General features: G+C 46.9%; 1 protein-coding gene across 2 annotated transcripts in view; it reads right to left on the bottom strand.

The window, feature by feature from the left end:
- Positions 1–22122, bottom strand: part of GGA2 (golgi associated, gamma adaptin ear containing, ARF binding protein 2) — a 30533-nt gene extending 8411 nt beyond the window's left edge. Inside the window, exons 1-13 of one of the 2 annotated variants that reach the window (XM_090277751.1) lie at positions 21962–22122; positions 14418–14502; positions 13592–13667; positions 12230–12328; positions 10651–10774; positions 9572–9675; positions 8268–8348; positions 7596–7733; positions 4901–4982; positions 2817–2942; positions 1944–2063; positions 1620–1648; positions 964–1094 (exon numbers count right to left, since the gene is read on the bottom strand). In XM_090277751.1, the coding sequence (XP_090133877.1) occupies positions 964–1094; positions 1620–1648; positions 1944–2063; positions 2817–2942; positions 4901–4982; positions 7596–7733; positions 8268–8348; positions 9572–9675; positions 10651–10774; positions 12230–12328; positions 13592–13667; positions 14418–14502; positions 21962–22040 (1274 nt within the window). In that variant the 5' untranslated portion in view covers positions 22041–22122. The remainder of the gene's footprint in view (positions 1–963; positions 1095–1619; positions 1649–1943; positions 2064–2816; positions 2943–4900; positions 4983–7595; positions 7734–8267; positions 8349–9571; positions 9676–10650; positions 10775–12229; positions 12329–13591; positions 13668–14417; positions 14503–21961) is intronic. The other variant, XM_090277752.1, reaches the window with a different exon arrangement.
- Between the last annotated feature and the right edge of the window lie 214 nt (positions 22123–22336).

The raw sequence follows: 22336 nt of genomic DNA, 5'->3' as shown, positions 1-22336 counted from the left end.
AAGTTACATGGACCACTTCATTCATACTTCTTTATGATTTTATCCATTTGCAATATAATTTGAAAACATTAAGTCCAGACAGAAGTAACCCACCAAAATCAGAACGATGACTGGCCCCTATGGAGTGATTTAGAGAGAGTAAACTGGGAAGAAAACCGGCTGGATGCCAACAGGTGAGACTTCCCGACACATTACTGCCACCAGAGCCCTGCGGTCTCTCACCACCAGGGGCAGGGGCAGTCAGGCTGTTGAGAGAAGGCAAACTGCTCCAGTATTTCCGAGGCAAAGGGACAGAATCTAGGGAAATGGGATTCATATTCATAGCTGGAAGCACCTCTACCTACTTTTAGGAAATCTAAACTATAACCATTACCCAAATGCCTCCAAACTAGAAGCTACATAATTATCCACAAGAGCAATATTAAATACATGTATACATGAATTACTATATAACTATTGGAAAGAATGAGACAGATTTATATAAACTGACATGAAAATGTATCAAAGATATTAACGTGATATGAAAAAACCACACTGGAAGACAGTGTGTAAATTATGACCTCATTTGTGTAAAAATCAAGAGATAATAACACATTACTACATGTATAGAGAAAAAGCAAAGAAGGAACATTCATTGTCTTTAGGGGCTATTTGGGAGTTTCTATATTAACTGTTTCTCTAGTGATCAAATTTTGCTTCATTTCAAATTAAATCATAACCGGAAAAAAAAAATCCCAACCTATACACAACAAAAACATCATTATCTACTACTGCTACTGCTTAATTAAAAAAACCTCCAGAGGTCCTGGCCAACAATGGGAGTAAAAGGAGAAGAGGGGAGACAAAGAAGCCCCTCCAGACCAGGAGGGCTCTACCTGCCTTGGAAGGTAACCCCAGCCCTGGTGCCATGAATGTGAGCTGCACACAGGAGCCCTCCTCACCCTCCCCTGCCCACAGACTCACAGAGGGCCCGAGGGTGGCTGTGAGGAGAGGAGGTCCAGCAAGCTCCATTCTACCGACGGGCTCTGAACACCACTACCTGGCAGTGTGCTGGCAGGATTCCTCTCTTCTTTACAGCAGCTCTGTCCAGCAACCTGCCAAACCAGGAACGGCTAAAGTAAGGCCAGGCCCTGAGCAGTGTGGCTTAGTTGGTTGGGTGTCATCCCACAAGTGAAAGGTCACCGGTTGGATTCCCAGTCAGGACACCAAAAATAAACAAATAAATAAATAAATAAGGCCAAAGTATGAATGACCATGAGCCATGGTGATATCACGGCATAGCTCTCTCAACCCCACCAAACCACCGCAGCCCAGGCTGACTACACTGCCTGAGGCAGGTGGACAAGAAAGGTCAATAGAACATGACTTCAAGTAGACCTTCAGTAAGCAGGAGGATACTACTGAACAGGGTAGGGGTACAAGAAGAAAAGGATGTCTTCCCTCTGGGGTTTCCATCCAGACAGTAGAGCTGAGGAAGAGCTTTTGGCCTCGAAGTCTGCAAGCAAACCCTTAGGCTATGCTATAGCCCTCCCCTTCCCCTTGGCAGCATTGTCCTCCTGAAAGTAGGTTCAAGGGACCTCCCCTTCGCTCTCTGCAGCCCCTGGGAAGAGCTTCCTTACCTTGTCAGTAACTGGAGCATCACTGATTCCTGCAAGGAAGGAACAGAGAAAGATGCACGCCAGTAACTACCTGATAGGAGCTGGATAGCGACCCCATGTCCACCCTTTCTAGACCACTTAGCCTAGGCAAAGCAAAATAGCCAAAGTCATTTACCTCATCCATGGCAGATCTGAGACTAAGTGAAAGAGGACCTCTCTGAGCTTCCCAATATACTCAATTCCCTCTAAAACAGGAATGTTCTCTCTCCCAAGGGGAATCAGCTTACTCACTCTCCCTGGGAGTCAGGACCATTTTGTGCCTACTCCCCAAACAACCACCCTCACCTAAGGCTGCCAGATCCTGATGAAGTAGAGATGGTGCTACAGTCCCAGCCAGCTCAGATGCACTGTCTACCTCCAAGTCCATTAGGCAGTTCCTCATGCAGCCTGTTGGATTCTGAAAGACTAGAAATAGATTTAGAAAGGCAAGTCAGTGGAGAATGAGAGCCAAGTCTCCACTTAAAGCCTGTCAGCTTTCCTCAGGCCTCCTTCCAATCAAAATATATCACATCACCTGACCCTCAACATGCCCCTAGAAGAACCACCTCAGGAGAAGGGCTTGACTTACAGCCCGAGTTGGCGTCTAGAATGAGGGAGCCAGAGGACTGCCTTCCTACCCAGCAGCCAGTCTTCCTCTGACAGTCCATTCACCCTGGTCACAAGAGAGCTGGCTTCTCCAGTTCAGAGCCCTTTTGAGGCTTCTAACTGCAGCTAATCAGAACCACCTTCAGGGCTTGATAAAAATGCAAACGCCCAGGCCTAGCTCTAAGCAATCCTGATTCAGAAGGTCAAAGCCAGGGAACTTAAGAGTCTGCACTTTAACCAGTATTACAGATGAATCTGATGCAGCTAGCCTGGCATCAGGAACCACTGAAGATCACTTTCTTGGTCTCCAGCTCCCCTAAGTAAGCACTCGTGAGAAGTGGAATCTAAACCTGTGCATAATATAGCCACCTGCCTCTGTTTATAACCAAACTGGGGTCCAGCCCGGCAGTCAACTCATCAAGGCATGTGTAGCAGTTCTTGCAGGAAAGAGAAATAGGGCAGATTTTCTCATTTCTACAACATAACCCAGAATATTCTGAGGATCATCTTTTCTGGTATTTGCAGTCTGTCTGCACCAAGGCAGAGGGCAGGGGAGAGGCTCTCTGTACATACCTCTTGAGACAGGTATGTCTCCCACTGTGCTGCTCACTGTGTTCCCAAAGATGACACGACCCTCCATCACCTGCTTGTACAGTAGAACTCCCTGGGTGAGGAGGTCATTTGCCTGGAGAATCTCCACTGAAGAACAAGAGAAAACTCAGAATCCCCAGGTTTGGCTACCAACAGCCTCAGTCTTTTTTAAGCCATGCCACCACACAGCTGTCACATGGCTCTGCCAGATTCAGTATATCTATGCCCCTTCCCCCCAGATCCTGTGATCAGGTTCCTCTATTAGATCTAGTGACTCAATCCCTGAACACCAACACTTTCAATTCTCAAGATATAGGAGGACCCTGGCTGGTGTGGCTCAGTGGACTGAGCACCAGCCTGTGAACAAAAGGTCACCAGCTTGATTCCTGGTCTGGGCGCATGCCTGGGCTGTGGGCCAGGTTCCAGCTGGGGGCATGTGAGAAGCAACTGATCGATGTAGCACTCAAACATCACTGTTTCTCTCCCTCTCTGTCTTCCTCCCTTCTCCTCTAAAAAATAAATGAATAAAAGATTTTAAAATATAAATGTCTCAGTATTTTTACAGATGACATAGGAGGAACCAAATGTTTCACCTTCTGTGCCTGTACTGTCCAACACGATGGCCAACCGTTGAAATATGGCTCCATCAACTAAGGAACTAAAACTTCATTTTAATTAATCTAAAATTAAAACAGCTGTTTTATCAATGTGGATACGAATTTTTTTTTTAATTGTGGTACTTTATTCAGTTGTTGAAAATTTTTTAAGTATGTAGAGAACAAATTGGTACATGAATCTACCTTTATAAAATCTAAATACAGATCAAGAATTCCTGAGAAAAATTTAATGTCTAAAATAAAATGTCCTGAAAATATACTTACACCCAGATCTCAAAAACTACATGAGTATCTCATGGTCTGGTTTACCTGCAAAAAATCTCTCCTGGGAGAGAAAGGGAAGAGCACAGGACCAGGGGCTATGGAAGCCAAAGTGCCAGAAGATTATTCTGCAGCAGTGGCCAACTCTTTACTTCCTGTCCCCAACCAGACACCATGTGCCTTCTGAACACCATCTATGAAAGTATTCTTGCTTCCTCCTGCCCCTATCCGAATTGAACCTGAAACTGGTCAAGCCCCCTGATCCAATGTATAAGAAATATCAGAAATTTATAAAAAATATGCTAAAAAACACCATGGGGGATGCCATCAGAAAACTGAGATCAAGAGAAACTACAAGTCAAAGGATGTGTTTTTCATGCAAAAATTAAGGAGAGAATGGGGGACCGTCCATTGCAAGACTTAAGAAATATCAACCAATTTCAATGTATGGCTTTTCTTTGAGTCTGATTTAGAACGCTGTTTAAACAGGAGGGGAGCAAAGAAGCAAGAGATGGTTAAAGAGGGAAATGCCAGGAACTCTAAACAATGAATATTTAATTATTTTGAAATGTTGGGAATCTGCTTCAAAACAGAATGGGGGTTGGGTGGGGGACAAGATCTAAAGACGGTGATTGTTGGTAGCTGAAGAGTACACAACAGGATTTTATTCTACTATTCTCTCTTTTGCTATGTTTTGAGATTTTCAATTAAAAAATAAAAAAAAACTTTAAATGTTTTAATACCCTGTTCAGGTATTAAAATTCTCCACTCTCCCTACCACTGTCCCTTCCCTGCCTCATCAGCCTGACTCCTCAGGTTACCTACGGAGCCCTTGAAGGCACTCAGGTTGGGGGAACCTCCAAGATGACCATTTGCTGACCTTTCATGGCCTCTGTGGGATGTCCAGCCTTTCTTCAAGCCATCAGCAGTTATCTTCTTTCTTCTCTTGCCTTCACACTCAATCTACACGGTACATTTCCTCCCCTTTCTATGCTTTCAGACCAGCTGCTGATTTGCTCAAGGCTAGATTCTTCTAGAAAGCAGTTCTAAGTCAACTTAGGGCATGTCCTGCATGAGCCTATGAGGTCCACTCTACCTTGCTCCTGGCACCACTGAGGCACAACAGGTAGGAGCATGCCTGCCTTGCCCCTGGAGTGCTACCTGCGCTGAGAGAAAAAGAACCATTACCTAGCGCATCATCATCATCAATGGTGTCACTTGCCAGCCGGAACAGCGTGGGCCGCAGCTTCTCACACCTCTCATACACCATCTGGAAAAGAGCTTAGTTCACCACACACCCAGGACCCGCAGAGTCTGGGCCTCAGGAGTTCTCCTTAATCAGCCCCAAATACATGACTGCAGGTTTGAGTAACACGGCAATTAGTTTCAGAGTTTAGGCTACAACTGTATGGGAACTTTATAAGACAATAGGTAAAAGGGTGGTAAGATCTTAGCTCAGAAAGAACCCACCATGTAAGTGTACAGCATTTTCTTCTTCAAGCTCCTTTCTCCTGCCTCAGCAAGAAATATTTTAGCAATGGATGATCACCCACCCCCCGCACCCGCACAATGGAAGCCTACAGTGACTCCCCATCCAACTGCTGTCCCATGCCAGTATTCCCTTTATAGCAACCCTCCATCCCATGATTCCCCCCATCCCCAACATCTGAGAAATCTCATCTCTGTCATCACAGGGAGAGTACTGCAGACAATTTCACTGTCCACATATTGCTGAGGAGGAGACACAGCTTCTGCGCACCTCAAGCTTCCTTCCCTGCAAGGGAGCTCAATTAATTAAGATAATACTCTAGCCCCTCTCCCCAGGGTGGGTGAAATAATATATCCAACAGGTGACTCTGGGAGAGGAAGCAGAAAGAAGCCCCTTCCTCCTGCTTTGCTCTTGAGTGCTACCTGCTTATATTAGACGGCAGCCCGCATTCAGCTCTGCTCCTACCTGATCTAAGTGTTAAAGAAGAAACTCCTAGTGGGAAAGACACGGGTGTGCCAGCAACACCCTAGGTGGCAGGTAAATCTGCCTGATTCTGCGGTTCAGTATCAGGAAGCCACTGGCCAATACTTATTTGCCACATTTTCCAACATCAGCTTTATCCATTATAAAGATGAAATTTTGTTTCCTGCTGTATCTCTCCTAGCTCATAGCTGGTGATTATCTTGGCTGAGGAAAAACTGTGCTGTTTAAAAGAGCAATGTATCAGCCCTTCTGAGGGGTTCTGGTACAACTGAGGCAGGTAAGTAAAAAATAAATTAAAAAATAGGAGCCTTGGCTGGCATGGCTCAGTGGATTGAGTGCTGGCCTGTAAAAAAAAGGATCACAGGTTCAACTCCCAGTCAGGGCACATGCCTGGGTTGCAGGCCAGGTCCCCAGTTGGGGCATGCAAGAGACAACCACACATGGATGTTTCTTTCCTTCCCTTTCTCCCTCCCTTCCACCTCTTCTAAAAATAAATAAGTAGAATCTTTTTTTAAAAAAATAGGAAAATTCCCTGGCAAGTGGAATGTGGAAAACTGAGACAAATGGCCAAAGGGCTGGAATGGCTGAGCAATTAATTAACAGACAGCTAATAAATCACAAGACCCTACCCTTCTTAACTGAAGATGCCTAAGAGCAGATGGTCTGAACCATCACAGTCAGAGAAATGGACAACAAAAATCAGTTAGATCCACACTAATCCAAGATAGCGACAAAACTGACCAGAAAATTAACCCAGACCCCATTATGTGGTCATTTTAATACGTCCAAGCACATGAAGTGACACACCCTGAAATCTAATGAATATTCTGTTGAGGTCCTCCCTTGGAATCTCCCCTAAAATTCCCACCTACAGAAAACAGATGAAACCCTCAGGACAAAGAACACCAGCTCATGCTCTTCTTTGGGCACACCCGAGCCCCACTTTCCTCAGGGACGTACTTGGCTTCTTCTATCCTACGCTCTAAGTGTCCTGACGAGACTTGCATCCAGGGAAGCAGTAGACAGCAGCTGCTTGTCCCAGGTTCACCCCCGATCCTGCCTCCAGGGACTCTTCTTTTGCCTCACTGTCCTAAGCTTTAATAAATTCACTTTCACCTGGACTCCTGTCTTAAATTTTTTCCAGCAGGTGTCAAGAACCTGGAGGCCACTTAACACGTAAAAGGTCCCGGGTCATGCCAGGACTGGGCCACCCCGAATGCAGAAGTGGTCTGGTAATACAACCTCACCACAGGAGATCAGTTTTACAGTGTCTGTCTGTCCCGGGCTCCCAACCCCTCTGGGTACAGTCCCCTCCGGCCTCAGAGGAAGACCAGCAAGTGCTTCCCTATAACTCTGCCTAATCCCAGTCATAGCTGATTGACCCAGGTAGACAGATACATGAGCCACACTGGCCAAATAGATTTTTCTCTCAGGAATTTGGTTTTGGGAAAGACTAGTTCATTTCTGCTAGCCTTTTGAAATGGAAGACAGGTGAATTTTGTGAAGGGTCTCTCCTGTGCAGCGAAGCATAAAAAGCTATGATACAGAGAAGAATGCACGCGCAGAGAGCAAACAGCAGTGCTCTAGACAGACTGAGTAACCACTCAGCAGGCAGTGGCATGTCAGATATGACATCAGAGCACCAGCAACAACAACCAAGAAAAGGCAAATTTAACTTTAAAAATTGAAATCTTTTGCTTCAAAATACAGTCAAGTAAAAAGACAACCCACAGAGTGGGAGAAAATTGTCTGATAAAAGAGACTTGCATAGGACCTACAGAATCTTGATTGTGACAACGGCTGCACAGATGGGCATATCAACACACATTAAGTGCAATTTCTAGTACATCGGTTATACTCAGTTACTCCTGAATTTTTTACTTATTTATTTTTTATGTTTAGAGAAGATACCTGCAGGGCCTCCTGGTCTGGTGGGGCCTGCCCCGGCCTGCGGTACCTGCTCAGCATTTCCTGCAGCACCTTCACATGGCTCCGCACTTCCTCCACAGCACTGACTCTCTTGGATACCTTCTCTGATCGTTCCTGCTCCTTTGGGAGAAAGGAGAGGATGGCAGTGAGGGGCAGAGCCCTGGATAAAGCCTGAACGGGAGTGAGAAGGGGGCACTGCACTGTGGAGAGCAAGCTCAGGGAAATCACTAAACATTGAGTGGAGGGAGTGTTTGCACAGCAGGGGAAGAGTGTCCTCAAAGCCAGGGTTCCTCGGGAAGACAGTGCACCTGGGGGCCTGGCAAGCCACTACTTTGTACCATCAGCCATAACTCTCTGAAAAACAGGTTCCCAAATCTGGACTCTGTCCACACAGTACCTGTCACTGGGACAGAGAGTGATGTCTGTGAAATGCTTTGTATGCCTGGACAGAAGAACCTGGAAAGCGCATAGCATGGTCCCTGCTTCCAGTCACCACCCGCTGCCCTCAAGAAGCCCATGGCTGTTCCCCAGCTCAAACCAGGAGTCCACCCCTCCCCCAGATAACGGTGTGTCCACACCATTACACATGCGCACACACACTGTGCAGCCCTTGTCCAAGGCTGAATCTGCACAACCCAGTGGAAAAATGCCCACCTCCTTGACCAAACTCTTGATCAGCCGGTTCGCAGCCCGCAGATCCTCAGGGTGGCTGCTCTTCAGAAGCCTTGACAGAAGCTGAAGGTGAACAGAAAAAGATGAAGCTAATCCCCTTGGTGTCAAACAGCCAGTGTGTGGTGTCAGCAACAGAAGAGCTGACACTAACAATAGGAGGTCATACTTTTCATATGCATTATCTGACCAAATCCTTGCAATCACACAATCATGTACTTCCACCACCTTCACAGACTACTGGTTTCAACAGGGTAGAGGTGAAGGATGGTATTTGGTAAAGTCTAGAGATAAATTGGTTGTCACGAATGGGAATGCTACTGGCATCTAGTGAGTAGAGGTCAGGGGTGCTGTAAATATCCTACAGTGAAAAAACAGCCCCAACAAAAAAACTCTTGCCCAAATGTCAAGAGTGCTGAGTTGTCTTGGACCACGGACTCTATAATGTAACAGAACTTGGCAATCTGATTCCTAATACCCAGCAGAATGCCTGGCATACAGGAGTCACTCTATCTTTGTTGACTATGTGGCAGGAAAGATGGGGATACTGAGCCCCAGAGAGTGTAAGCAGCTTTCCCAAGGTGACTCAAGATTCTTTCTTTCTCAGAAGTCCATGACCTACCTCCTCCCTATTTCTTTCACCCTCTGCAACTGTAAGGAACCAGCAGGAGATGAAAGGCAGCAAAACCTAGCACAGCCCTGCTCGTCTGCCTACAGGGATGCATGGCCACTGAACATCTGGACCCAAGGGGACCAAGGTACATTTGGAAGGCAATGGGTACCACAGAGACACACATGTGGCCTCAAGCTTCCCTGGTATGATACTTTTAACAGACCTTGTGCGTGAGCAAGACCAGGAATGACCCAAAGCAGGGCTACCACTGATACTCTAGGGTTATCCCAGGTCTTAGCCTGGTTTTCGATCGCCTTCCTTCCCTTCTTTCTCTTTACTGATGTCTGAGGATTCTGGGACACAGCAGTATAAGGAAAATGGGTGAAAGCAGGCTTATTGGCACTAAAAAAACCTGAACTGACATATAATGAACTATTTCCTCTCCAACATCTTCCCCAATACCACACACATTGGGTGTGATCGACCATCCACACTATAGAAAACACCCTAGACCTTATGCCACCTCACTCATAAAAACCTGCTCCAGACCACGTTCTCCCACACTTTGGTTCAAGGGCTCAGAAGACATTCCAGGGGCTATCTGAAGGGAGTCCCTAAAAAAGGGATCTGATTAGATTCTGGGTAGGCCACCAAGGTCAGGCAAAGAGCTCCCTACCTTTGACTTTTCTTCATCAGCATCAAAGATGGCGCTCTTGGGCCAGGGAGAAGGTGGAGGCAAGATTTTATCCACTGGTAGTTTAGGGTCTTGCTTTATGATTCCTGAAACATGCAATCCATGAAGTGATGATACTGATACGGGTAACCCACTGACTTCAGCAGGATCCCATATAAACCCTGTTTCCTGCTGCCCAGCTAGGAAAATATTGTCAATGGCCTTAATGAATACACCCAGGGTATAATCTGCATCCTCCCTCCAGAGAATCGAGGGAACCAGCAGAAAGACATCAGAGCCAAGTGAGTTAGAGCAGAATCAGAGCCTATGGCTAGAGGTCAATGGGTTCTATGTGGTAAAAATATTGATCATTTTGTGCACACACATATCTCAGGGCCCAAAAAGTACAGTGAGACCCCTGACACTCCTAAAAACACTGAGTGCATTGAGTCCATCTTGAATCCAGTTCCTATCTCTACAGAGTCCAAGGGAGAGGGAACATGGATGTCCAGCTTCCACACAGGACACAGAAAGGCATGGACAGCATACAAATTCATAACTTTACAAGTGAATATAGAACCTCTGGGGGTGTCAGTGTCTGTGTCTCTGTCTGTCTCTGTCTCTCATGAGAGCGGGGACCCAGTGGCTGCCTAAGACTGAGGCCTTGTCAGAGCAGAAATGACGACACCACACTAACAATAATGGACCACCTACTGTCAGTAAAGGCAAGGGAATAAGACGTCTCTGAGGTACTGAAAAAGAAAGACCTTACTGCTAAGAGTGAAGCAGATATCAAGAAAAACTCTAGCAAATCAGCGCCCACCCAAAACACAAGCTAACATTGGAGGAATCTGTAGTCCAGTGTAGCAAGGATAACCACAGCAACAACAATTTCAAACACAACTGAGCCCTTGCCCACCAGAAGGAAAGGTTTGCCCATTTCCAGATATTGAAAAGTACTTGTTTCAATCTCCTCTGTCCTATACAAGATATCTAGTCTTCACCAAAAAATTCCAAAACACACAAAAAAAGTAAAAAGAAGCAAGTACTGTGAGAAAGAGAATGTGGTATAATAGTCAGACCTTGTTTCTTCAGCATCTGATAAGCATCTCGGATCTTAATGTCTTCTGGAAACCAGACTGTCCAACTAAAGAGTGTTTCCATGACTCTTCCTTTAACTTTGTCTGTGGTCCAGGACCCCAGGTACTGAAAACAAGAGGAAAGAGAATTACAGAGCTGAAAGGAATTTTGTAGAGCACATAGCCCACAGTAGCACAAAAGAGACAGCTGCTGAGGCCCAGATTGGTGAGCAACCCAAGGCTAGTTGAGAGCTAAGGCACAGCGAGAGGTCAAATCATCTGGCACAAAACTGAGGCCTCTTTCTGGATTTCAAGGAGTCAAGCTCGAGAACAGCTAAAATTAGAACCCACCATGTACTGGCCTAGGTTAGTCACTGCAGACACTCATTTTTTGACTGGGACAAGTGTGGCATAATAAAAGAATATGTTTCATCTTTGTCTGCAGTTTCTGGCACAGAATTTCAAAAACCCTTGGAATTTCCTGAGTGATAGGAATCTTTTGTTATTCACAATGAGCCCCACCTTGGACCACACCTGAGTTGAAGCTAACCACTCAGGATGGGTACTTAAGTTTCTGACTGCCAGAAAAACCAACCACATGACTAGAAGGTTGGAACTTTCAGCCGTATTCGACTCCCAGCAGGGGAGGAGGCTGGAGAGTGAGTTCAATCACAAGGCCAATGATTTAATCAATCATGCCTACATACTAGAACTCCAGGTAAAAACTCTGAAACAAGGTTCAGTTACCTGACTGAACACACAGATGTGCTGGGAAGATGGTGTGCCTAGAAATTTCACAAGGAAAGGCATGTAGGCTCTGCTCCCCTTCCCTCCAAGACCTTGGCCTATGTATCTTTTCCATTTGTATCCTTTATAATAATATAGTAAGTACAGTGCTTTCCTGTATTCTTTTAGAGTCTTTCTGTTAAATTATGGAACCTTGTGGAGATGGTCATGAAATCCCCACATGTGTAGCTGGTCAGGCAGAAAAGCAATGAGACTCATGGCTGGTGTTTAAATTAGGCGTAGTAATCTAGGTATGACTGAGTTCTGAACATGTAGGGTATGTACTACCTCTGGGTAATTAGTGTCAGAACTGAACTGAATTAAACTGTAGGATATACAGTTGGTATCTGAGAACTGTTGTTGGGAAGCAGCAAGGAAAGGCTCCATCCATGTCAGTTACCTGAGAATGGCAGAGCTAAGACAGGTGCCAGGAGGAAAGGTACAGAGGACAAGGCAAGAAGTGATATGAAACTTAAAGTCACACCTGATATTTCTTGCTGTCTCTTAGCAGGAAACCTGTGCTCCAAGCTAGAGTTTCTCACCCCCTCTAGGTCACCCATCCACAAGGCCATTTTTTAAAGGAAGAATAATCTGAAGATGCTGACAGTGGAGGGCAGGTATCAGCAAGGCTGTCCTAGACCTTGGAGAAGAAAGCTTTCCCATGCAGGGCTTCCTTTCTCAGCTTCCTCACAAACCTGAGACAGGCTGTAGGGTCTGTCCAGGAGCAGGCCTGCATTTGGAGTTTAAAGGCTGGGCCAGGTGCAGTACAGTAAGCAGGGTAAGACCAAGTACTCACCTTTGGGGACAACACTTTGATCAGCTCATTCAGGAAGCGGAACTTGGCCACCTCGCTGTGGAACTTTTCTCCACAGTGGTTCACACACGTCTCCAACACCTGCACAGACATAGAACTCCCATGAGAATGGAAAAATCACTGGCTCCAGGTTCATCTAAAACCTGATGACCACTTGTTGGAACCAGGGCTAGTGTTTACTTAGCACTATGAGGACACTGAAGTCTGGGAGAAGGGAGAAAATTTTCAGATTTTTTTAAAAAGTATAGTATTCCCTCACTTATCACAGGTATTATGTTCTAGACGCCCCCGCGATAGGTGAAAATGCGCGAAGTAGGAACCTTACATTTATTTTTGTATTTATATATATTTTAAGGCTTTATAAACCGTTTCCACACACTTATAAACCGTTCCCAGTCCCTTAATAACCCTTCCCACTCCCTTATTAATCTTTTCCACACTTTTATAAACACTACTTATTTTCTTAAACATATTCTACACTCTTAAACCTACGTAACCTTAACAACATATGTATACAGTACCACTAAATCCTGCGATATAGTGAAAAAATACAATATTTTTTAAAATCCCACAATACAGTGAGGCCTTGATAAGTGAACCACAATATAGAGAGGGACTACTGTACCTATTTGACCATGCTGTATCTGACAGGTTTCTGCCCAAGAAACAGCTCAGTGAGATATGTAGCCTGAGGTCACCCCACCTTTGAAGGAGATCCTACAGGCAGGTGAATCACTTCCCCTCAGAGATGACATTTGGTATGTAAGGCCTGTGAACTGCTAAGCCACAAGTTCCCTGCTGGCACACAAGTGGGACCTACACATGTATTCTTTAGTCCACACTACTATTTAACATTTCAAATTAGTCACCCACATCAAACATTTTAGAAAATTCATATATAAATCTGGATTTATGGTTTCTCCTAAAAAACAGGAAGTTCTAGCAACAAAGGGCCAAACTCACACCTAGCAAAGCCAGCTGGGGCCACCCTGCAGCCACGCTCCATTGACTGGGCGTGTGCTCCCCTGGGTTTTGATCCTCACATAGTGGCTCACTCATTTATGTCATCATTCTGGCTCTGTGGGCACTTAACTTGCCAGGCCTGGTCTATAAAGAACGAAGGGAAATAAAACCTTAATTTCCTTCTCACAAAGTGGGCTTGGTGCTGCCTCTAGAAACAGACCTAGGATGGGACAATCAGCCCGACCCCCCTATGGCCTGCTTTCTCATGGCCAGTGAGATAAGTCTCTAGGGCTCCCCACCACACCGAAATGGGCCTGGGGCCTGGGACGTGGTTCTCTCTGGCTTCAGGACAGGAGAGCTGATGCTGCAGGCCAAACTCACCGTTAAGGCATAAAGAGCTTCTTTCTCTTGTGGAGACTGGATCTTGTGGGCCAGCAGCCAGGGCGCATGGGTGGGGCTAAGGGGAAATAAAGACACGCGGACTCTGGGTGGACAGGGAAAACCTAACTGGTCTGGCTAAGTGTGCTCCATAAAGTCACCTCCCTTCTAGGAGCTCTGGTCACAGCAGAGATGGACTGTGACTAGCCAACCCCCATCTACCTTTCCTTCAACTACTGCTGTCCAGAACGTATCACCCTCCCCAGCCCACCCACCCCTAAAGCTCCAAGGTGAGCAGTCAGGCCCAGGCCAACACAGAGCCAGGTCGTGAGCCGCACAGACCCTGTTTGTTGTCGGATCAAGACTAGAGTAGACAGTGTGATCAAACATTCTGCCCATTTCCAAATGCTGAATAGTCAGTAACATGCAGATTGAGTATCTGGATTCTTCAGCTCCTATTTAGATGCTTTGGCAACAAAATTCAAGATAATTTTGCCCTTTTCTTATCTCTTCTGAAGAAAGGTTAGATTTAAATTATGGAGAATACACTCATCTATTTCACATTGTTAACTCTATCAGTAACATTCAGGTCTTCTGAGTATGAGTGTTTCATAATATTATTTAAAATTTTTAAAAATAATTGCCAGTTATAAAAGGACTATTCTGTTTTTTTTAAAAAGCCATGTGAGTTTGCTCTAGCTATAAAACTAATGTTCTCAGTAGACTGTGGAGGGAAAAAAAGAAAGCCTAGCTGTTAAATAGTCCCAAGGCAAACTAGCATGCACTTAGTCTGAGGTGCCCCCAGAGCCAAGCCTGACAGTCACCTTACCCATTGGGATCAGTGTTCACCTGGTCACAGAAATTCTGGATAGCTGACCAATCCTGTTCTGACATGCTTGGGTCTGTGGCTTTATCTGCCAAGAAAACAAAAAAATAAAATTAAAGAAAGGATAATAAAAGGAAGTACTGACCTCTTTCCCTCCAAAATAAATATGACAGCCAAGGGCTATGACATCACACCTCTAGGGGATCAGGCAGACAGCTAAAAGAAACAGGGCCATACCTGTGCTGTCACCACCATAGGTAGAGACGCTGGCACGTGACTTGGCCTCAATGAACATTTACTGACTGAATGGATGAATATATTAGTTGACAAGCTGTAGCCCTGAAAGGAGCTCCATTTCTGGTGCAGTGGTTGGCCTTTGAAGGCCTTCACACCCCTCATCAGGCAGGACTTCCTACGGAGACCCTACAATGAGGATGGGCAGGGGCCAGCACCTGGGACGCTACTTGTAAGTTTCATAGGTATGTGACAGGACGACCAGAATATACTGAGGCTCTAGGTGACTCCACTTGATCATCCCACCATCTCCTTAGAAGCAATACCCCTAAATCTAAGCCTCAGCTTACTGAAATGTTCCCTGACCATCCTATGTAAGAAGCTTCTGTGTGGGGGCAGCTTGTCTAAAATGACCAGAAAATATCTCCTCATCTTCATTCCTCATAATGCTGTGCCTCTCTGCTACTGTACACATTCCCAGGGACCCAGATCCAATCGTCCTAGTGTCCTCCACCTGAACACTCATACTTGGATGAAATCTGAGGACACTGAGCATTGAAGGGCATCAGGGCAGAACCAGGGGCAGGAGATAACCTGGAGCAGGGGGGATTATCAGAAGCCTGATTTGAGACCATGGTCCACTGAGGGAGGAGCAATGCTCAACCTCCCTGGAATACGGGGTTGTATGTTTCTTTCCCAGATGGATGGTAGCAGCTATTCTCCTCCTGCAGCAGCAACTGCAGAGAAAACCTACCCAGCGGCCCAACAAGGATGCTCACCCACGTATCCCTACCCCCAGAATGAAGCAGGCCACAATCTCTTACAAAAGAGTCACTGAGACTTTCTTCCTAACACTTTCCCTCCTCCCCACTGTCCAGACATCCAGGCCTACCAGCCTCTCCAATGAGTATCTCATTGGTCCTGACAGAGAAGCTCTTTCAAGCTCTGCAAACAGGCTAATTCTCAGGGTCATATCTCTAATGTATTCAGATGTTCAAGGACCATCTGAATTCCTGTCTCCTCCCCAAAACCTCCACTCCCACTCTTCTAGACCCTGCTAATTCTCCCCCCTTCTCATTACTCAAGACTCAGTGGTCAGCTAGAGTTTCACTCTTCCGGACTGAAGTCACATTCATGAGGAAGTCATATGTCTCCCCAGCTGAGCAGTGAGACTTAAAGGACACTCAATCACCCACCTTCTCACCCACGGACTCCACTCTAAGAGAGAAAGGTGACGAAGGAAGCAAAGGAATGGGATTATCAATTTCCATATACTCCTCAATTTTTCCCCCTTTAAAGCTCCTCCATATGTTCCACCTCTTTTTTAAAAAAATTTTTTATTGACTTTTTTTTTAAGAGAGAGAAACATCGATTTTTTGTCCCACTTACTTATCTATTCCTTGTTTATTGTATGTGCCCTGCGTGAGGATTAAACCTGCACCATTGGCATATCAGAACAACACTCTAACCAACTTAGCTACCCAACCAGGGCAAAGACAGCTAATTTATCACTTAACACACAGCCTTAGCCTTTTCCTTTCAAAATATATACACATGCCTAATTACACCTAAAGGGAATAAAACTCTTAAAGCCAGAAGCGATATATTCCCCACAGAACTCAGTACAATTTCTTACCCATAAGTACAAAGTAATGACTCATGAAATGAGGTCTTTAAAGCAATGATTTTCAAAAAATCTGATTAAGGGGTCTGAGTCAGCTAAAACAATTCTATACCATTTATGCTCATGAGGTTTCAGTTTCACTACAAGGTCAAGGCTGACACCTCAAAGGCATTCAGCACTCAACACATGATGGACCTAAAGGCAGAGAACAGCAGGCAGGCCCCAGCATACCTGAAAATCGAGCCCTCAGTGGCCTCCCCTGCAACCAGGTGTGTGAAGAGTACCAACAGGCACCCGCCTTTCCAAAGAAAGAAGAAACTTCTGACAGGCTAAGTCATATTCCAAACCCTTACCCAAGGCCACACAACTGGAAGATGTATAAAGTGTGGGCGTTTCTTTTTTATTTGTATCATGAAGACTCACTCAAGTTTTGTTATAACTCCAAATAACTAATAGTCATAGCTGTCTTCTTGAAGAACTCACTGTGGACCAGACACCATGCTGTTTTTCCAAGCATGCCTCACCACTTTACAAGTGAAGAAACCTGCTCAATCACAAAGCTAGAAAACAACAGAAATTGCAGTTCAGTCCCAGTCTGCCTGACTCCAGGGCCCGAACATTCCTCACAGTAAAGTCTTCAGTTTCTTGATAAAGGTAGGACATCTTTGGGAACTAGTTTCCTTGCCTTTCTTGCCACTAAGTTATCAGCTCCCTAAAGCAAGAAGGTCCGTCTCATTCACCTTCCAGCACCTAAAACAGTCATTGGCACAGACATCTACTAAATGAACGATTCATCTTTTGCTACACAGTTTATAGCCAGTTGGCTGGACATATTGCTGACTCCAGGAGATGGCCATTCCAGTTCTGAAATTACATCTCCCAACACATAATCCCAGCCTGCCAGCTACTTCAGAAGCCTGGACAAGCTCCAGACAACATGACTCCCAGAGGATAGCAACTGGGTCTGAATGGACCAAAGCCAACTGGCCCAGGTTTGCTGATGCCAATTGTCCCAAGGAAAGGCCTGGAGCTTGAGCAGGCATGGCCAGGGAGAAACTTACAGAACCCCTATCCTGCTTCTCAGGACCATCGCAACCTCATCAGGGCACTAGAATGGCTACCCCTGGCACCAAGGTGGTTTATTTAGCTGGCACTTGGTCAGGACAAGTTACACTACAGCCATAGTTTTGCTTAATAAAAGCAAGGTTTGTAGGCATTTCAAATAGGCTACATGGTGAGTTATTAAGAAAACTACTGAGAACACCAGCTGTGAGTGAAATGGTTCATCCTAGAGTGACTAATTCAGAAGCAAAATCCTCTACCACCAGCTGCCACCCAGTGTCATACCTCTGGCCTGCTAGGAGCAGTCTGTGCTATAGGAGAGCCCTGAGGCTGTGGGACATTTGGAATTCAATCCATAAACAGTATTCACAGGGAGACTATTCTGCAGGTGCACACTGAACCCTCCAGTCCAGAGGTCATTCGATAAGCACATGCTGAAGGCCCAAGACCCACACCAGGGATGTCCATGCTGGGCTCCATATTAGAGAATGAGCTCTGTCCTCAAGAAGCTCAGAGAATACATGTAATCAAGACACTTCTGATCCCCAAGGGAGGCATGAAAGTGGGGCTGGGAAAAAGACAGAACATACTACCTGGAAGTATGTCCAGGTGGAAAGGATTCACTCAGCACTCGACTTCAAGCTACTGCCTCCCTAGCCACCCTACCAGGGTTAGAATCACAGAGACCCAGAGGGCCGGGTCTGCTTTTAATAGCATGAGGCTGGCAACAACTTATGACATCCACTACTGGGGACTGGTTAGCCAAACTATAGTACACCCACATGATAGGGCATATGAGACTTCTCATTAACAGGAATCAGGCAGTTACATACACGGTCATGTGACACTAACCAAAATAATCCAAGTGTGGGAAAAGCTCTAGAATGCACAGAAGTTGCTCTGTGTATTTTTAAAGCATGAGCTTCTGATAACAGCTTCCTGATGATCCTTTGGGGAACTATTCCTCCCCAATTCTAGTCCCCATGTTTTTCCTTTTTTTCTTTCAGTAATCCTATATGACTAAGTTTTCTGCCACTTGCAACACTAATGATAGTAACAGGTATCACTGACTTTAATTCCTTTGATCCTTATGACCTAAGGGGAATGTGTTTTTACCATCATTCCCCTCTTGGAAACACAACTGCCTTGCTTTATGAGGCAAGGTCTGTGAGCGACCTGAGACTGTTACAGAGTGGAAAGTCCCCAAAAATCGCAGGAGCATGCGGGTTGGGGGATGGGGAGAAGGGAACAGCTTTTAAAATGTCTTTAAATAACTATGGCTAGTAGCTAGTGTCTTAGTTATGCAAATGACTTTGGTTCTTCCAAGGCCCCAAGGAGATGGGAGGGGTTTTGACTATAAAATAGTGAGGAAAGAGCATACAGAGCCTGCTCAAGGTTCTGTGAATGGTCAGAACTGGTTACCACGCCCACTACGTCACAGGACACAGTCAGGGATTTAAAAAGGCAGCAGGTATTTTGGCAAGAACTCCATGCTGCTTTAAAAGGGAGGATACCATGTGGCTTTGAAAATGACAGAGAGAACCATGCGTGATCCAGTGCAATGGGACACATGTTTTCCTGGACTGTTATACGGAGGCTGATGACATCGTGCCCCAGATCCTGAAGGAGACAGCTGACAGATAAGGGATGGGGAACCTCTGGGCATGTTTTTGGCTTCTAGCCTTTTGGGGAGCAAGGGAAGTGCTGGGCCCCATGGGAGAACAGGGCTCTGAGCTGAAGTGCTCACTGCCCTCTCCAGGATGGAATATTGTAAATAAAGACCTGTTTTCCTCAACACTAGTTGTTGAGTTTTACAGCAAGGCGCCACATGACAAGATCAGCAGTCCTCTGCCTTCTCCATCCAGCCTAGACTCATAATGTAATCCTTCAACAACATTGCTCTCCTTGCCATACCAACCTCTCTACCCCCTCATCCTTCAGTCCTTCTGCTGTACCAGCTCCAGGGCCGCACTCACAGCCCCCAGCAGATCTGGTTTAACCATAGTTCACCTTCTCTGCCCCTGGGCGTGGGGGTTGGGCAGGAGGAATCAGAGGATCTGAGGTGGAGACGGGAGAGGTGATACTGCTCCTCTCTCCCAAGGGACATCTGGCAATGTCTGGAAACATTTTCTGTTGACTGGAAAGAGGCTGTGTGTTATTGGTATCTAGTGGGTAAAGGCCAGGAATTTCACTAAACAGCTATAAGGCACAGTACAGCCCCCACAATACAGAATTGTCAGGCCCAAAATGTGCTGAGATTGGGAAACCTTGTTCCCAAGTATCCAGCAGGATCCCTCCTGTTTCTCTTACCAGCCATTCACAAATGTCCCCACCTTCCTCAAACCCCCTCAGCCCCTAATACTAAGTGGGGGGACAGGGATGTTACTGACAAACTTATTTGCATATACATTGTCCTTATCTCCTGTCCTAGGCACTCAGAAAAACAAAAGGTGCCTGTCCTCTCTGTGTCATCTCTTTCTGTTCTAGCTCTGATCTTCAGTACCTTTAAGCCCCTCTTCAATAGCTTGAACATCAGACCTAGAATTCAGGAGAGATAGTTCCCACAAAGAAATATCAAGTAGAAAAGTGCTCGCTGGTAACCCTCTCCTTTTAACCCTCCTTTACTTCTGAATTCCCTCTGGCTACTCTCCTCCATTTCACATTCAAATACCATTCAAATAAATAAATAAATAAAAGCTATATTGTAAAAGCTTTACTCAAAAAGGGGGGGGGGGGGATTGGTGGCCAGAGGCTACACCTCCCTAGATTAATTCTGCCTCCCTTGCACTAGACAAACTGTATTTCAAAGTACTTGTCAGCTTTTAAAAACTCAAAAGATTTCACATAAAAGTACAGGTTTTAGCTCTATCTGAAAATTTGAAAGTCTAGCAACTTTGGGACTCTATGGGCCTAAAACAGCTGGAGCTAAAGAACTGCATTAGGCAGTCACATCCCCTCTTATTCCTTCCGCCACGGTCAGTAGGTCAGCACTTGCTGTCCTCTAACCCACCCCACTTGACCTTTCTGCAATTCCAGCCTAAGCCTACTGTTCTCCATTGCCTCCTAATATCTTGGTTCCCACCATTTAACTCCTAGCTTTGACCCCCAACCCCCATGTCTGCTTCTCCTTCCATCTTCAGGCTGCTTATCATATCTGCTTCTTAAGTGATGAGGTTCTGCATGCTCTGTCTGCTAGTCTCTGCTCAAGTTCACTGGCAATGGACTGAAGATTCCCAAGCTGACCTCCAGCTCTTGCCTGATCTGAGGCTGCCCAACTACCTACAGAGCACCTCTCCAACTGTGCCGAAAGCACCACAAACTGCACAACTCAATTGTCCCCTCCTCCCTAAACCAGCTCTTCCTCACAGGTGAAGCATCTGTAACCAACCCATCATCAGAGCCTGAAACCTGGGATCTACCCTACAGTCCATGTCTCTCACCTCCATTCTAGAGCATCAAGGCTGTTTGTGCCTGCTAATTATTTCTACTATCCATCCCAAAGCCTTTGTCCTACTTGGGCCCCTAAGTGCCACCGAGTGTTTCAACTCTATCTGCATTAGGTCTCATCCCCCTAACCAATTCAGCTCCACCAGGCTGCAGGTAATGCTTTTAACAGGTGTACCTGGTCACAAATTCTCAGAATGAAACTGCACACCCCTGTCCCCACATCACGCGCAGCATGTAAGCCCCGTAAAGAGCTTGTCCCGGGTGACTGGGAAGCCTTTCTCCCAGACTCTCCAGGTTCTGCACTGCAGCGCTACTGACCCACTCGTTCCCAGAAAGGTCCAGCCTCAGGTCCCCCAGCTTTTGCACATGCCGTTTCCTCTCTGAAACGCTGTCGCCTCCGTTGTCCCGTCAAGTGCTTTGTCCACTGAGACAGACCCCAGAAAAACAAACCAACTCCTACTGCAAAAAGTTACACAAACGCGTCCCTCTGCGCATTACAAAAACAAGAGGCTGTTGTCACAGGTGTGGCCCCACTACAAATCGTCTTTGGGAGCGAGGACCCTGCGCTGCGCATCTCTGTGCCCAGCACCTAGCAGGGCCCGAGGAGGGCACTGCTCATCCTCTCTGGCTCGCAGCTCCCCCTCGGTAACAGCGAAGTGGTAACCCCTCTACCCCCATCACTGGTGTAAAGCTTACAGGAGGCGACCCGACACAAGCGGTGCGGCCATTGCGAACACGCGCACACATGAGAAACGACTTGTTTGGGCAGGAAAGGCGACAGCAGAAACCCTTCCGAGCCCCCGAGAGCAGAGGAGGCTGCACCTTGTGCACGACTGCGTCTCCTGAAGCCTGAACGTCCCCATTCCGAAAACGCGGTGGACGCCGGAAGCCGTCCCTGGGGACCTCACTGAGGAGTAACGGCGGGAGAGAGGGGGTGGCACACTGCCGGGCGCTACAGACAGGCGCAGTAAACGGCAGTCCTGCCGTGACCCTTCCGCACCGGGCCTGCAGGCTGCGTACGCGCTTGGCGTCCGGGTTTCGCCCGCCGCCCCGCGGACCCCCGGGACCCCTCCAGGCCCGGCCGCCCGCCCAGGCTGCCTTCCGAAGGAACACACAGGGAAGCCGGAAGCAGGCCTGCCGTGCGGCGCTGGGCCCGCCTCCAGGGCCGGCCGCTACTCACTCAGCCACAGCTCCAGCGCCGCCGCCCGCCCCGGGGGTCCCTCGGCGGACCCGGCCACCGCCTTCGCCTTTGCAGCCATGGGCCAGAAACCGCTCCCAGGCCGACGGCCACGCCTGCGCCAGGCCGCAGCCAACTGGCTCGCTCCCGACGCCGACGCGGCAGGCGCGGGTCTGCACGTGACGACGCAGGGCCGCTGCGGACACGCCCACCAGCCAGAGCTCAGCGTCCGGGCGGGCGCGGGGCGGGAGGGCTGTCTCAGCTTCGTTGTCTCTGACAAGGGCGCCAGATTCCGGTTAGGCCAGATCTGCAGAGCCAGCGCCTTGCGGTCCATCGGCAGTGGGCCTGCCAGATAACATACAAAAAGCGCCTGGTTAA

This window comes from Furipterus horrens, unplaced genomic scaffold, assembly GCF_987537825.1.
Source record: "Furipterus horrens unplaced genomic scaffold, mFurHor1.1.pri manual_scaffold_5, whole genome shotgun sequence".
Classification (NCBI taxonomy): domain Eukaryota; kingdom Metazoa; phylum Chordata; class Mammalia; order Chiroptera; family Furipteridae; genus Furipterus; species Furipterus horrens.
This window is presented reverse-complemented; position numbering and strand designations above follow the sequence as displayed.